Source organism: Xenopus laevis, chromosome 8S (genome assembly GCF_017654675.1).
Source record: "Xenopus laevis strain J_2021 chromosome 8S, Xenopus_laevis_v10.1, whole genome shotgun sequence".
NCBI classification, from domain to species: Eukaryota; Metazoa; Chordata; class Amphibia; order Anura; family Pipidae; genus Xenopus; species Xenopus laevis.
In genome coordinates this window covers 98,670,522-98,686,050 of record NC_054386.1, presented here as the reverse complement: position 1 = coordinate 98,686,050, position 15,529 = coordinate 98,670,522, and the positions used below count along the sequence as shown (strand labels likewise).

At 42.2% G+C, this 15,529-nt stretch overlaps 1 protein-coding gene across 1 annotated transcript in view; it reads left to right on the top strand.

Moving 5' to 3' along the window:
* LOC108700606 (kin of IRRE-like protein 1) overlaps positions 1–15,529 on the top strand; it is a 165,902-nt gene that overhangs the window by 113,078 nt on the left and 37,295 nt on the right. Inside the window, exons 2-3 of the mRNA XM_041574484.1 lie at positions 9,570–9,716; positions 14,637–14,786. Coding sequence (XP_041430418.1) covers positions 9,570–9,716; positions 14,637–14,786 — 297 coding nt within the window. The remainder of the gene's footprint in view (positions 1–9,569; positions 9,717–14,636; positions 14,787–15,529) is intronic.

Below are 15,529 nucleotides of genomic sequence, written 5' to 3'. Positions count from 1 at the left end.
AATGAAAACCCAGCCCCATACACACACCCCTCCCTACTCTCACATAAATTCTATATACCCATATGCATTACAATGTATTGTAAAACCAACAATGGTTTGTTATACATTAAATGGCAGTGTGTTGGGAGTTTCCTTAAATGAGAAGGGTCTAGGGGTCTTTGTAGATAACAAGTTGTCTAATTCTGGGCAGTGTCATTCTGTGGCCACTAAAGCAAATAAAGTTCTGTCTTGTATAAAAAAGGGCATTAACTCAAGGGATGAAAACATAATTATGTCTCTTTATAGGTCCCTGGTGAGGCCTCATCTGGAGTATGGGGGCAGTTTTGGACTCCAGTCCTTAAGAGGGATATAAATGAGCTGGAGAGAGTGCAGAGACTAAGTGCAACTAAACTGGTTAGAGGGAGGGAAGAGTTAAATTATGAGGGGAGACTGACAAGGTTGGGGTTGTTTTCTCTGGAAAAAAGGCGCTTGTGAGGGGACATGATTAGACTTTACAAGTACATTAGAGGACATTATAGACAAATAGCACGGGACCTTTTTACCCATAAAGAGAATCACGTACCAGAGGCTAGAGGAAAAGAAGTTTCATTTAAAGGAACAGAGTAGGGGGTTCATCACAGTCAGGACAGTGAGGTTGGGGAATGCACTGCCGGGTGATGTTGTGATGCTGATTCAGTTAATGACTATAAGAGGGACTTGGATGATTTTTTGGACAGACATAATGCAAAGGCTATTGTGATACTAAGCTCTATAGTTAGTATAGATATGGGTATATAGAATTTTAATTAAAAGTAGGGAGGGGTGTATGTATGGGGCTGGGTTTTCATTTGGAGGGGTTGAACTTGATGGACTTTGTCTTTTTTCAACCCAATTTAACTATGTAACTATGTAACTATGATACTGTGACCACCAATCATAGTGTTGCCCATCAAAAACAGTAAGTTACCCAAAAACCCCAGCAATAACAGCAAAGAAAGTGAGCTCAGTAAAGGCAGAAGAATGAATAATGACGGTGCCAATCCATTTCATTAATGTGTTTCCCTTCAGTGCCACAGTGTTAATATTTGGCCAAACTTACTTCTTCTCTTGTTGACTCTCGTTGAGAAAGAAGCATTACAGGCTGGGGGAAGGATTTGCCTTTTCTAATTTAAAATCTATTTTGCCGTTGACTCATAGCAATCCTTAAGAGATGCTCACAGCTCTGCCTCGGTGATGAATCCTATTTTATTGTTCCGGCACCGTTAGTCTCACCAGGCAATAAAGACCATAATGAAGAGAAAGGTATGGGGAAATGTCATTCTATAACCTCCTCATATTAGATCAAGCCGGTGGCAGTTGTTTTTAATGTATTTGTGTAGGGCTTTTATTTTAAGTTTGAAAATCAATTTTCTTCTCGGAATCCGCCAGCAACTGCTTTAGACGGGGTCAGGTCAGCGCATTGCAAAACATTTAAGTAGAGAACAGCTCAAGGTATTGTGTGGCTCTTGACTATAGGGTCATAGAAGGGATTGTTTGTTGTTCCATGAACACAACGAGATTCTCAGAGGTTTCTGAAGGGAACGCTCCGTCTATTTATGTTGTGATCATTGGTTGCTACATAAGGGGCTTCTATGGAGCAATTCTGTTCATGGAAATTCCTTTCTACTACTCTAGGGTTTGCCGTCAGGCTTTAATGAGATCTCAAAGCTAGAACTTGCATGTTCCAGTTCTACAGGACTCATAGCAAGCCTTGTTTATTAGAATGCCTGCATTTAATAGTCAAAGATCACTCAAAAGCACAAGATTTCCGGACTTAATTAGGGATGGTCCTGGCAAGTTCCCCCCCCTGACTTCGAGGGGGGACAGCGGCAGAGGGGAGGGCTGTAGTGGAGAGGAGAAGCGGCAGAGGGAGGCAGTGGGGAGGGGAAGCGGCAGAGGGGAGGGCCAGAGTGGGGGAGGAGAAGCAGCAGAGGGGAGGGCCACAGTGGGGGAGGAGAAGCGGCAAAGGGGAGGGCCAGAGTGGGGAAGGAGAAGCGGCAGAGGGGAGGGCCGAAGTGGGTGAGGAGAAGCGGCAGAGGGGAGGGCCAGAGTGGGGGAGGAGAAGCCGCAGAGGGGAGGGCCGAAGTGGGAGAGGGGAAGCAGAAGAAGGGAGGACCAGAGAATTTTTTGAATGAATTTTGTTCATGAACAGCGCCACCTACTAGTCAGTTTCCCACCAGTCTGACCACCAAGTAGTCAAGGAAGTTGTCAGGAGAGAGAAAGAGGCTGCTCTGATGTTCTTCTGCTTAGGAAAAAAATGACATGACTTTCTCAAATCTTTCCTATGCAGAAGAACATCAGAGCAGCCTCTTTCTCTCTCCTGACAACTTCCTTGACTACTTGGTGGTCAGACTGGTGGGATACTGACCAGCAGGTGGAGCTGTTGTAACAAAATTCATTCATATTAACAGTACATGTATCCCTTAATATCTTAGAATAAAAAGAAAATAAATAATTAATCATTTTACATTCACTTATTTCAAAGGTTTACTTATCCTTTAACACCTAAAGCTGTCCAACATTAGCTGCTTGGACCTACCCGCATGCTGTCGAAACATGGTCAACCCCAGACCCCCCAGCTACACTCCAACTACTTTGCTGCTTTGTCCCAATCCAACTGCGGAAATTCATTCAAGCATGGGCCACATTTGTGAGTTGATGTGGTCCAGGGGCGTAACTATAGAGGAAGCAGACCCTGCGGCTGCAGGGGGGCCCAGGAGGTATAGGGGCCCCATGAGGCCCTAATTCATATACAATTTTTAATAAATATTGGAGAAACAAGTCAACCTCTAAACATTTTGGGGGCCTGAAAAATAATTTGCTGTGGGGCCCAGTAATATCTAGTTACGCCAATGATGTGGTCCTTGCCCAATTTGTCCCTGTAGACCCCCCAATATGATCAGCCCAATGTGGCCCCAGACATGGATGGTATAAACAGGTAAAAATCTCTACAAGTGTGGCCATCTTTACAGAAGCTAAGGACAACAATGAATCAGGAAATGATTAAATATCCTCTTCTTAATATTCCCATGAGGCAAATACAAAGGAAACATAATTAAGCTTTACAGATCCATTAAAGACGGGATTCCGAGAAGCATTCTCACCACTCACTACACTCTCTAGTCTACAATAAAAGTAACAATTACGTGAAAGTAACCCAAAAGCAATGCTGACAAAATCGGAGTGTTACGTGGCCGTACGTCACAGCATTTCGACCCACGGTTTGCGCTGTGTTGTCTCCCCTTATTTAGTATAGTTAATTAGTGATGGGCGAATATATTCACCAAGCGCAAAATGTTTTGCCGCCAGTGAATAAATTAGCAAAATTACAGCGTTTTTTTTTTTGACGCCACCGACAATTTCAACGTCAGCGTCAAAATTTGTGTCTTGCGAATTTGCCGCCCGTTTCACGAATTTCACGGGAAATTCGCGAATATTGTGGCGAAGCGAAATGGGACAAATTCGTCCATTACTATAGTTAATTGAATTGACTTAGATTGGGAAATATTTAACAAAAATATTAAAATTTATCTCATCCATAACTCGGCAGCACAGTGGCCCACGTATTGCCGGTGGTGCTCCTGCCCACAAACAGTGGCGTAACTACAGAGGAATCAGACCCCGCAGTTGCAGGACGACCCTATAGCTAATAAAAAATCCCCTCCTCCCCAGCCGCTCTCTTTAATCGGGGCAAGGAAGGGAGACACAAGTTGGGTGGGAGTGGGCGAAGTGGGGCGGGGATTGGGTGGGGTGGAGGTGGGACGTGGGTGGGACAGAGGTGGGTTGGGAAGTGGGCGGGAGGATGGGGATTGGAGTGCGCCAGGCATCTGCAGGGGGTTCGGCGCACTCTAGTTATACCACAGTCACTGCTTCTTATAGAATTGGATGGAAAACACCCTGGCTAATACATATGGAGTGATGAAGGGTGGCCAAAAATAAGTATCCAAAATGAATACTTAAGCAACAGATAGTTTGACATATTGACATATTAAAGAATCTTACTAAACTGGAATATATATTTACATAAATATTGCCCTTTTACATCTCTTGCCTTGAACCACCATTTCCTGACTCTATCTGTGCTGCCTCAGAGATCACCTGACCAGAAATACTGCAGCTCTAACTGTAACAGGAAGAGATCACCTGACCAGAAATACTGCAGCTCTAACTGTAACAGGAAGAAGTGAGGAAGCAAAAGGCAGAACTCTGTCTGTTAATTGGCTCATGTGACCTTACATGTGGTTTGTATGTGTGCACAGTGAATCTTACGATCTCAGGTGGAGGCCCTTATTTTTTAAAATGGCAATTTTCTATTTATGATTACCCAATGGCACATACTACTAAAAAAAGTATATTATTATGATAATGGTTCATTTACATGAAGCAGGGTTTTACACATGAGCTGTTTTACTCAGTATCTTTTAATAGAGACCTACATTGTTTGGGGGGTATAGTTTTCCTTTAATAATATGTGGGAGAATATCTACTATACTGGCTTAGTTTTATGGGATCTCTTTGCACAGATTATGAGCAAATTTAGGTGACTGTTCCTGCTGAATTGTGCTTAGTACAGGGGATACCTATGCTGCCATAGTTTTTTGAGATCTCTCTGTACAGACTATGAGCAAACTTAGGGGACTGTTCCTGCTGAATTGTGCTTAGTACAGGGGAATACCTATGCTGCCATAGTTTTATGAGATCTCTCTGTACAGACTATGAGCAAACTTAGGGGGCTGTTCCTGCTGAATTGTGCTTAGTACAGGGGAATACCTATGCTGCCATAGTTTTATGAGATCTCTCTGTACAGACTATGAGCAAACTTAGGGACTGTTCCTGCTGAATTGTGCTTAGTACAGGGGAATACCTATGCTGCCATAGTTTTATGGGATCTCTCTGTACAGACTATGAGCAAACTTAGGGACTGTTCCTGCTGAATTGTGCTTAGTACAGGGGAATACCTATGCTGCCATAGTTTTATGGGATCTCTCTGTACAGACTATGAGCAAATTTAGGGGCTGTTCCTGCTGAATTGTGCTTAGTACAGGGAATACCTATGCTGCCATAGTTTTATGGGATCTCTCTGTACAGACTATGAGCAAACTTAGGGACTGTTCCTGCTGAATTGTGCTTAGTACAGGGAATACCTATGCTGCCATAGTTTTATGGGATCTCTCTGTACAGACTATGAGCAAACTTAGGGGACTGTTCCTGCTGAATTGTGCTTAGTACAGGGAATACCTATGCTGCCATAGTTTTATGGGATCTCTCTGTACAGACTATGAGCAAACTTAGGGGGCTGTTCCTGCTGAATTGTGCTTAGTACAGGGAATACCTATGCTGCCATAGTTTTATGGGATCTCTCTGTACAGACTATGAGCAAATTTAGGGGCTGTTCCTGCTGAATTGTGCTTAGTACAGGGAATACCTATGCTGCCATAGTTTTATGGGATCTCTCTGTACAGACTATGAGCAAATTTAGGGGCTGTTCCTGCTGAATTGTGCTTAGTACAGGGAATACCTATGCTGCCATAGTTTTATGGGATCTCTCTGTACAGACTATGAGCAAATTTAGGGGCTGTTCCTGCTGAATTGTGCTTAGTACAGGGAATACCTATGCTGCCATAGTTTTATGGGATCTCTCTGTACAGACTATGAGCAAACTTAGGGGCTGTTCCTGCTGAATTATGCTTAGTACAGGGAATACCTATGCTGCCATAGTTTTATGGGATCTCTCTGTACAGACTATGAGCAAACTTAGGGACTGTTCCTGCTGAATTGTGCTTAGTACAGAGGAATACCTATGCTGTCATAGTTTTATGGGATCTCTCTGTACAGACTATGTGGATACTTAGGGACTGTTCCTGCTGAATTGTGCTTAGTACAGAGGAATACCTATGCTGTCATAGTTTTATGGGATCTCTCTGTACAGACTATGTGGATACTTAGGGACTGTTCCTGCTGAATTGTGCTTATACTTATATTTAAGAGTTTGTTTGTGTAGGTGAAATAAGACAAAGTGCTGCCTTTTCTTACTTTCTGTACAAAAACAAACATATTTCTATGGGACACACACAGACGATCTATGCCCTAATTTTCCCAGTGGTAAATGTCGAATTCCCAGGAGGGTATTGGCAGGCGTAGCCAAATCGATATCATGTTTGCCCCCGGGCATTCTTTTTTTCTAAACCTCGAAAGGCTGAATCAAAGTGCTGCTCGCTGAAAACATGACTAGATATTGATCGCCCTGAATGTTTGGAAAATAAAAAGGGAGGGGGAGGAAAATGACTGCGTTTAGTGCTACAGTTAACGACAATTACTCCCCGCGGGTTGCCAGTTGGTGAAGCTACAAATTGACCTCTTCGTTAGGGAATACCAGGCGAGGGGGGGATATTAACCCCTTACTCTTTTGTCTCCATTGACCCCATTTTAACTAGCATCCCTGTTTTTAAAAAGCAAGACACAAAGAAAGGAAAATGCAAATCTTAAAATTCCACTTACTCTAAGATACCAGTGTAGTTCACCAATATTTCACCTCGAGCCTGTGTGCTTCTCTGTTGTTCCCTAATATTTGGCTACAAATATGTCTCTTCATTCAGTGCTGGTTAATATTCCATGAAGGAAGGTCCATCATGTGCCTCCGATTCTGGTTCTCACTCCAGTGCAATCTCAGCAGGTGCCTCTTGAGTAAAGATTGAGATATAATAGACAGCCGTGTTTTTGCAAGTCCATAACACCTGCTTCCCCCAACTTAACTCGTTCGCTTCTCCTTCCCGTATGTCTTGTGTCTTCCCGGCTGAACAATTCTCCACCAACCGCCAGCAACCAGAGGTTGGCTTTTCTCCTTGACCTCCTGACTGGGCTAAGATTATAAATATTCCATTGGGGGTAAATTTGTAAGATTAATTTAGATTATTATAAATGAATTTGTGATCTACCCAACACAAGGTTGGACTAGGAAGTCCCTAGGAAGGACCTGGAAGTCCACAGAGCTTGTTAAACTCATTCTTTGAAGACCAGTTAAGAGTAAAACACTTGCAATGGCTTTCAATGTGCACTGGTCACACCACTCCATCGATTTAGCATCAATTTCAATGTACTGTAGAATAATAATGGTTTTTGTTTTTTATTATGGGAGGGGTGCAAAAATTCAAGTCTAAGATGCCTTTATAAATTCAAACAGATGCTGGGAGGCTATAGTATAGGCCAAAGGTCATTGGGGGCAACCATCTGCTCTTTGATTTTATATTTGTGTATTTGGCATTATAACACCTCGAGCAACATTGATAAGTTAATTTGTCAGTAATTGCAAGGCATTTGGCGTTGTAGAGAAAGTGCTACTCGTACATGTTTATGTTGATGAATAGAAAACCAAAACCTCGACCCATACCAAGGTTGTTTTCTTAAAAAGGAAACTCTAGACATAACCAATGTCTTCTTAAAGTGGAAACTTGACTCATATCAAGTTCTCTCCTTGAAGAGGGAACTCTACTTATACTAAGTTGTCTCATTCATGAGGAAATTGTTCTTATACTAAGTTGTCTCCTTCAAGAGGAAACTCTACTTATACTAAGTTGTCTCCTTGAAGAGGGAATTCTACTTGAAGAGGGAACTTATACTAAGTTGTCTCCTTGAAGAGGGAACTTTACTTATACTAAGTTGTCTCTTCAAAGAATGAACTCTACTTATACTAAGTTGTCTCTTTCATGAGGGAACTCTACTTATACTAACCTGTCTCCTTGAAGAGGGAACTCTACTTATATTAAGTTGTCTCCTTCAAGAGGAAACTTTACTTATACTAAGTTGTCTCCTTGAAGAGGGAACTCTACTTATACTAAGTTGTCTCCTTGAACAGGAAACACTACGTATACTAAGTTGTCTTCTTCAAGAGGAAACTCTACTTATACTGAGCTGACTCCTTGAAGAGGGAACTCTACTTATACTAAGTTGTCTCCTTGAACAGGAAACACTACGTATACTAAGTTGTCTCCTTGAACAGGAAACTCTACTTATACTGAGCTGACTTCTTGAAGAGGGAACTCTACTTATACTAAGCTGTCTCCTTGAAGAGGAAACTCTACTTATACTAAGTTGTCTCCTTGAAGAGGGAACTCTACTTATAATAAGTTGTCTCCTTGAAGAGGGAACTCTACTTATAATAAGTTGTCTCCTTGAACAGGAAACACTACTTATACTAAGTTGTCTCCTTGGAGAGGGAACTCTACTTATACTAAGTTGTCTCCTTGAAGAGGGAACTCTACTTATAATAAGTTGTCTCCTTGAAGAGGGAACTCTACTTATAATAAGTTGTCTCCTTGAACAGGAAACACTACTTATACTAAGTTGTCTCCTTGGAGAGGGAACTCTACTTATACTAAGTTGTCTCCTTGAAGAGGGGACTCTACCCATACTAAGTTGTTTTCTTGAAGAGGGAACTCTACTTATACTAAGTTATCTCCTTCAAAAGGAAACCCAAAACACACCAAATTGTCTCCCTTTTCTTCATGAGTACAGAAACACAGAAACTAAGAAGATACAATTTGGTATATGGGTTGGTAATATTATGTAAAATGAAGGTTCTAAGGGGAGATAATTAACCTCCAGAAAAATCTACAATGATATTCTTGGACTTTACAGTGGTTTATAGAATAGATTTTGTTATTATTAATGAAAATAAATTGATGAGTACAGTGTTCAGGGCTCTTTTTTTTGATGGGGAGCAGTTAAAATCAGACTCTGGTGAGATAAAATCTTCTCCTCAAGGGCTGGATATCTCTCTCACTTCCATATGAGCAGCCATATACATGAGCCTTCTGTGGTCCGGGCCAATTGGAAATAATGGCCTTGTAAGTTCAGTTGAGGCAGGAAATTCACAAAACAGGGGTAAACATTACTCCAGGGAAGTACCCACAATTTTTTTTACTATAACTGGCATATCAGAGGTAACTGCTGTGGGTTACAACTCCAGAGTAGAATTACAACTACTTAGTAAGTCCCTCATACCAAGAGAGTCAAGTCAAGAGTTTATTGTCATTTCTCAGTAGATGTAATATGTAATTTCTCATTTTACTCAGTAGATGTAATATGTTAAGTAAATAATGCTAAACGTCAGACATGATGGGTGTATCATTGTGATATGACAGTAGTAAGAACATGATAAAGAACATGATAAAGTGCAGATGTGCTCATAGAGAACAATTGTATCCAATGGCTATTTATTTATACAATGGAGTACAGTGGCTGTGTAATGTTGTGGTATATAGTAAGGTCAGATGGAGTGTGTGTGTGAGAGAGATCTGTCCGGTCCTTGAGCCTTATTGCTCCTGAATACTCAAGGACCATCCAAAAAAGGTTACTAAAACACTAGCCTATAGGAACTTACACTATTGAGTGCTCCGGATATTTTCTCTCATTCTTTGCCCCTTACACAGCTAATGGAAGACCTTACCCTGCACTCACTACTCATTCAGTCATCTCTTGGTTTAACCAAATTTTTTCTCTTATTTCAGGCTGTAATGTATGTATTGCTGAATGTCGCTTCATTTTTTCCTCAGCTCTCCAACCACGTTTCCTCCAGGAACCAACTGACCAGACTGTGGTGGCCGGACAGAAGGTGGTGTTCACATGCGTGGTGCTCAATTACTCCGGCATCGTACAGTGGACCAAAGATGGCCTGGCCCTGGGTCTGGGGAATCTGAGAAGTAAGAATCCTTCCCTTGTTAACGTGCTGTTTGTTATCATGTGAATGTAGCACAGAGCCTGGGGTTTAGAGTCCCCAGTTACCTGTCCTCTTTCAGGAACAGAAGATACATCATGAAGGAAGTAAATGTCCTTACACCACCGAGTGGCATCACTAGGGAGAAACGCTTTCATTAGCTCAATATATCACATACAGATAAGATTAATCACTCTCATATGAACCTCCTTGCCCCAAAATCAGGGCTGAACACAGAGTGGCCTAAAGTATCAGAGGATCTCCCCCATAGTCACACACCCAACCATGGTCGATTCCCATAATCCCTTTCTTATTTCCACCACAGGACAATAAAACACCTATAACATTCAGCATTTGTCTTTTCCTGATATGGCCTAAATAATTACAGTATATACATGGAGTTTACCTAAATAGATACTCTGCCCCACAGAGCTTACACTCAAAATAAATAAAGGGGCCCGTTATATTCCATGTTTATCCTATACAGAGGCAGCGCAGCAAGAGGATTGTGCAGAACGTCCCTGCTAGGGATGGGCGAATTTGACCCATTTCGTTTCGCTTTTCGAAATGTCGCTGAAGCCCATTAATGTCTATTTTTTTGCTGCACGACGCGTTACAAGTCTATGGGCGTCATTTTCGCAGTGAAACAAGGCAAAAAAATTCGCCCATCCCTATTCCATGCATGTTTATGTTAACAATTAGGGTCAGTCCAAAAAAGCAGATTCGGGGAGATTTAGTCGCCTGCCAACTTATCGCCTCTTCTTCTGGGCGACAATCTCCCTGAACTGCCTTCGCGTGTCTTCCCGTTTGCTATAATGAAAAGTCGCCTGCGCTAAAGCACACGCGTCACTTTGTTTTCTGAAGTCGCCCGAAGTTGCCTCACGAGGAAACTTCGGTCACCTTCGGAAAAGGAAGCGTTGCGTGTGCTTTAGCGCAGGCGACTTTTCATTATAGCGGATGGGAAGACACGCGAAGGCGGTTCAGGGAGATTGTCGCCCAGAAGAAGAGGCGACTAAATCTCCTGGACTGACCCTTAAGGGTTGGAATTGCCATAAACCTTCCACAGCTTCTTCCCTTTCAGTAAAGAACCCCTTCCTATGCTGATGGCTGCTGAAATCTCCTTTCCTCCAGCCTTAGTGGGTTTTATTTTGTCCCTAGCACCATTTTACAGACATATAACGTCAGAGGAACTGTCCGGAAGAGGGTTAAGCGCCCGACTGATTTGCAACAAGGTATAGATCCGTTCCCTCCCAGGGCTCTGCCACGTATCTAATACATCAGGACAGGCTCTTTAAGTCTTGCCCATCCATCAAGCGCTGCTTCTCTTCGCCCGCCGCCAGAAACCACAAGCAGCAATTTATCCCCCCAGCCCGGCACACAGCTCAGGATTCTGCTGACTAACCAGGATCGCTCCAAATACTTCATTTTGTTGGCGTCTTGTCGACACTGTGATAGATGCCAAGGGCTTTTGCTGCTCCCAGCTTGGGAGGCACAGGATGGGGAGAGGAGATAAGGCTGGGGGAGATGAAGGTGGTATTGCTTGTCTTGTGCATCACTAAGCTCACCTGGGATCTGTAGGGGGTTACAGTCACCTATGGGCTGCGTGAGATTCCTAGCATCTTCCACTCTCTGAGAATGCTGGGATTTGTAGTTGAAGGATATCTAAAGACCTTCAAAAACTACTGTTTTTGTGGCTGTGCTAAAATACTGACCCCCTTTAGTACAACTGCCAGTACCTTTAGCAGCAGCAGCAGAACCAAATAGGTTTCCATAACTTGATCTGGGCACCCGCATTGTACAAGTTCTTTTTCCCCATAGCTCAGGCAGAGGGATAAAGACTGGTTCATTAAAGGAACAGTAAAACCAAAAAATTAAAGTGTCCTAAAGTAATGAAAATATAATATATAACTGGTAAAACTGGTGTGTTTACTTCAGAAACACTACTATAGTTTATATAAACAAGCCATGCCTGTGTAGCCATGGGGGCAGCCATTCAAGCACAGGATACACAGTAGATTACAGATAAGTACTACTATAGTTTATATAAACAAGCTGCTGTGTAGCCATGGGGGCAGCCATTCAAGCACAGGATACACAGTAGATAACAGATAAGTACTACTATAGTTTATATAAACAAGCTGCTGTGTAGCCATGGGGGCAGCCATTCAAGCACAGGATACACAGTAGATAACAGATAAGTACTACTATAGTTTATATAAACAAGCTGCTGTGTAGCTATGGGTGCAGCCATTCAAGCACAGGACACACAGTAGATAACAGATAAGTACTACTATAGTTTATATAAACAAGCTGCTGTGTAGCCATGGGGGCAGCCATTCAAGCACAGGATACACAGTAGATAACAGATAAGCACTACTATAGTTTATATAAACAAGCTGCTGTGTAGCTATGGGTGCAGCCATTCAAGCACAGGACACACAGTAGATAACAGATAAGTACTACTATAGTTTATATAAACAAGCTGCTGTGTAGCCATGGGGGCAGCCATTCAAGCACAGGATACACAGTAGATAACAGATAAGCACTACTATAGTTGATATAAACAAGCTGCAGTGTAGCCATGGGGGCAGCCATTCAAGCACAGGATACACAGTAGATAACAGATAAGTACTACTATAGTTTATATAAACAAGCTGCTGTGTAGCTATGGGGGCAGCCATTCAAGCACAGGATACACAGTAGATAACAGATAAGTACTACTATAGTTTATATAAACAAGCTGCTGTGTAAGCCATGGGGGCAGCCATTCAAGCACAGGATACACAGTAGATAACAGATAAGTACTACTATAGTTTATATAAACAAGCTGCTGTGTAGCCATGGGGGCAGCCATTCAAGCACAGGATACACAGTAGATAACAGATAAGTACTACTATAGTTTATATAAACAAGCTGCTGTGTAGCCATGGGGGCAGCCATTCAAGCACAGGATACACAGTAGATAACAAATAAGTACTACTATAGTTTATATAAACAAGCTGCTGTGTAGCTATGGGTGCAGCCATTCAAGCACAGGACACACAGTAGATAACAGATAAGTACTACTATAGTTTATATAAACAAGCTGCTGTGTAGCCATGGGGGCAGCCATTCAAGCACAGGATACACAGTAGATAACAGATAAGCACTACTATAGTTGATATAAACAAGCTGCAGTGTAGCCATGGGGGCAGCCATTCACGCACAGGATACACAGTAGATAACAGATAAGTACTACTATAGTTTATATAAACAAGCTGCTGTGTAGCCATGGGGGCAGCCATTCAAGCACAGGATACACAGTAGATAACAGATAAGTACTACTATAGTTTATATAAACAAGCTGCTGTGTAGCCATGGGGGCAGCCATTCAAGCACAGGATACACAGTAGATAACAGATAAGTACTACTATAGTTTATATAAACAAGCTGCTGTGTAGCCATGGGGGCAGCCATTCACCTATGCTCACTTACAGTATATACAGACAGGCACTCATATGAATACACGTTTACTCTCAAGCACACTCAAACAAATGCTGCGCCCACTCACACATACGGTTGCCACCTGGCTCGTATAAAATGGGTAAAAGGGCAACATATAGAGGAAGCTGTTTTTTTTCCCAAAAAAAAAATTCTGCAGTTGATGAAAGAGCGTTCCCCTATCAGTAGATAAGACTTGCAGTTAATATATTGTACAGGGAAGCAGATAGTGTCTATCAGGGTTGTAGCTCTCGCCTTTTCATAATGCCTCAGCCTGTTTTACAATGTAATAAAATAAAAGTGCTACTCCAGCTAAAAAAAGGCACAGACCTTTCCAGTGCTCCATTCAGCCAAATACTAAAAACGGCAGATGATGAGTGAGGCAGCGGTGATCGATGAGAAGTGATGTCATTCCTTTGTAACATGATGTCATCCCTTTGTAACATTAATTAATGGGCTGGTAACGACTGGGCTGAATAGGAGCCACAATCAACTGCCGGACCCAGAGCTGCCTCCATTCCACCAAGGGGACACGACTAGGGTTCCCTGCTATCTTCAATAAGGAGCAAGCAACATGGAGAAATTGTGGAGAAATTACATTTAGTTGCTCAGAATTATATTTTCCAAAAAAAAAAAAAATCTCCTTTGGAGTGAAGTTTCCCTTTAAATTCCAGCCAGAGTTCCATTTAGGTGTTTGCAGAAGTTACACATAAACTGTTGTGTATGCAAAAAATTCTGGTAATTAACTAATGGCTCTCCCGCCCCAATGCTCTACGCACACAATCTATAATGAACACAATCTACTGTATAAGTGTCAACAAAAGATCGTTTGTGATGGCTTTTAATTAGGCCAATGGAAAGTGTTTGTTTCAGCTCTACCTGGGGTTTTCTGGATAACAGATCTTTCCGTGATTTGGATCTTCATTCCTTAAAGTCTACTATAAAATCATGTAGATATTAAATAAGCCCAATAGGCTGGTTTTGCTTCCAGTAAGGATTAATTATATCTTAGTTGGGATCAAGTACAAACTTCTGTTTTATTATTACAGAGAAAAAGGAAATCATTTTTAAAAATTTGGATTATTTGGATTAAATGGAGTCTATGGGAGACGGCCTTTCCGTAATTCCGAGTTTTCAAGGTTAACGGACCCATACCTGTAGAATATATCCTGACCCTATTCTTATATCCGTCCCACCCCCCTTCCTTCCAGATTTTCTCTATTATATGCCTGTTTTCCCTCATTTGCTAATAAACCCATTCATTCCTTTGCCCTGTAATTGCCTTCCATTGTTTGTTCATTCAGAGCAACGGCGCCACCTAAAGGCGTTACAAGGGCAATGCAAAATGTGATTACACTTGCGAAACTGCAGATTTTATTTATCACCAGGGACTTGCTAAATAACGACTCTTTTGTTTTCTCCTTAGTCTGGCCCCGCTATCAGATCTTTGGAAATGTGGAGTCTGGGCTGTACAACTTGGAGATATCCAACGCCAGCATTGTTGACGATGCCAGTTTCGAGTGTCAGGCTACGGAAGCCGCTCTCCGATCGCAGAAAGCCAAGCTGACTGTGTTAAGTAAGACTTTCCCCCGGGAACCAGGCCCGGACTGGCAATCTGTGGGTTCTGGCAAATGCCAGAAGGGCTGCTGTATGGTTCCATGGAAATTTACCATAGAGTGGGCTGGTTGGGGGCTGTTTGGGCTGGTAGGGGGCTGTTTGGGCCTCTGCGTACTTGGAATGACAGGGCCTGTTTTGACTCCCAGTCCAGGCCTGCTGGGAACTGATGCAAATTATAGGCTCTGGGGAAGGCAATATATTTGCCCCATAGGGTCTTACAGAGGGGCCACTGTGCTGCTCACAAGGAGAAGAGGTGCCGCAGTGATTTTGTTGTATGAGACCCCAAGATTTCTTATGCCAGTTCTGATTTGTTGGTTATTTCAGCTCATAGAATTAAATAAGGTTGGCAAAGATGCTGAGATTCAGGTTATATTATGTGGCTCTCCATAGAGATTATTTTGTACTGGGGTACCCACTACCATTATGGAAATCGTGTGGGTTGTGACCTTGCACAATATTAACTCTAAGGAAGTTATTTATTAAACTCAGAATGCCAAAAACCTGAAAAACCTGTGTTTTTTTACCATAAAATTCAAATTTTTAGTGGGAGAAAAAAAAAGCAATTTTTTGGGATTTATTAAACTTCGAGGATGGGAAAAGTCAGAATCTGAAAATCCAGCATCCACCTGTTGCATATAAGTCAATGGGAGAAGTCCTGAAGATATTTTGATCTGAATTGGGTTTCGTGCAATAATCCAAAGA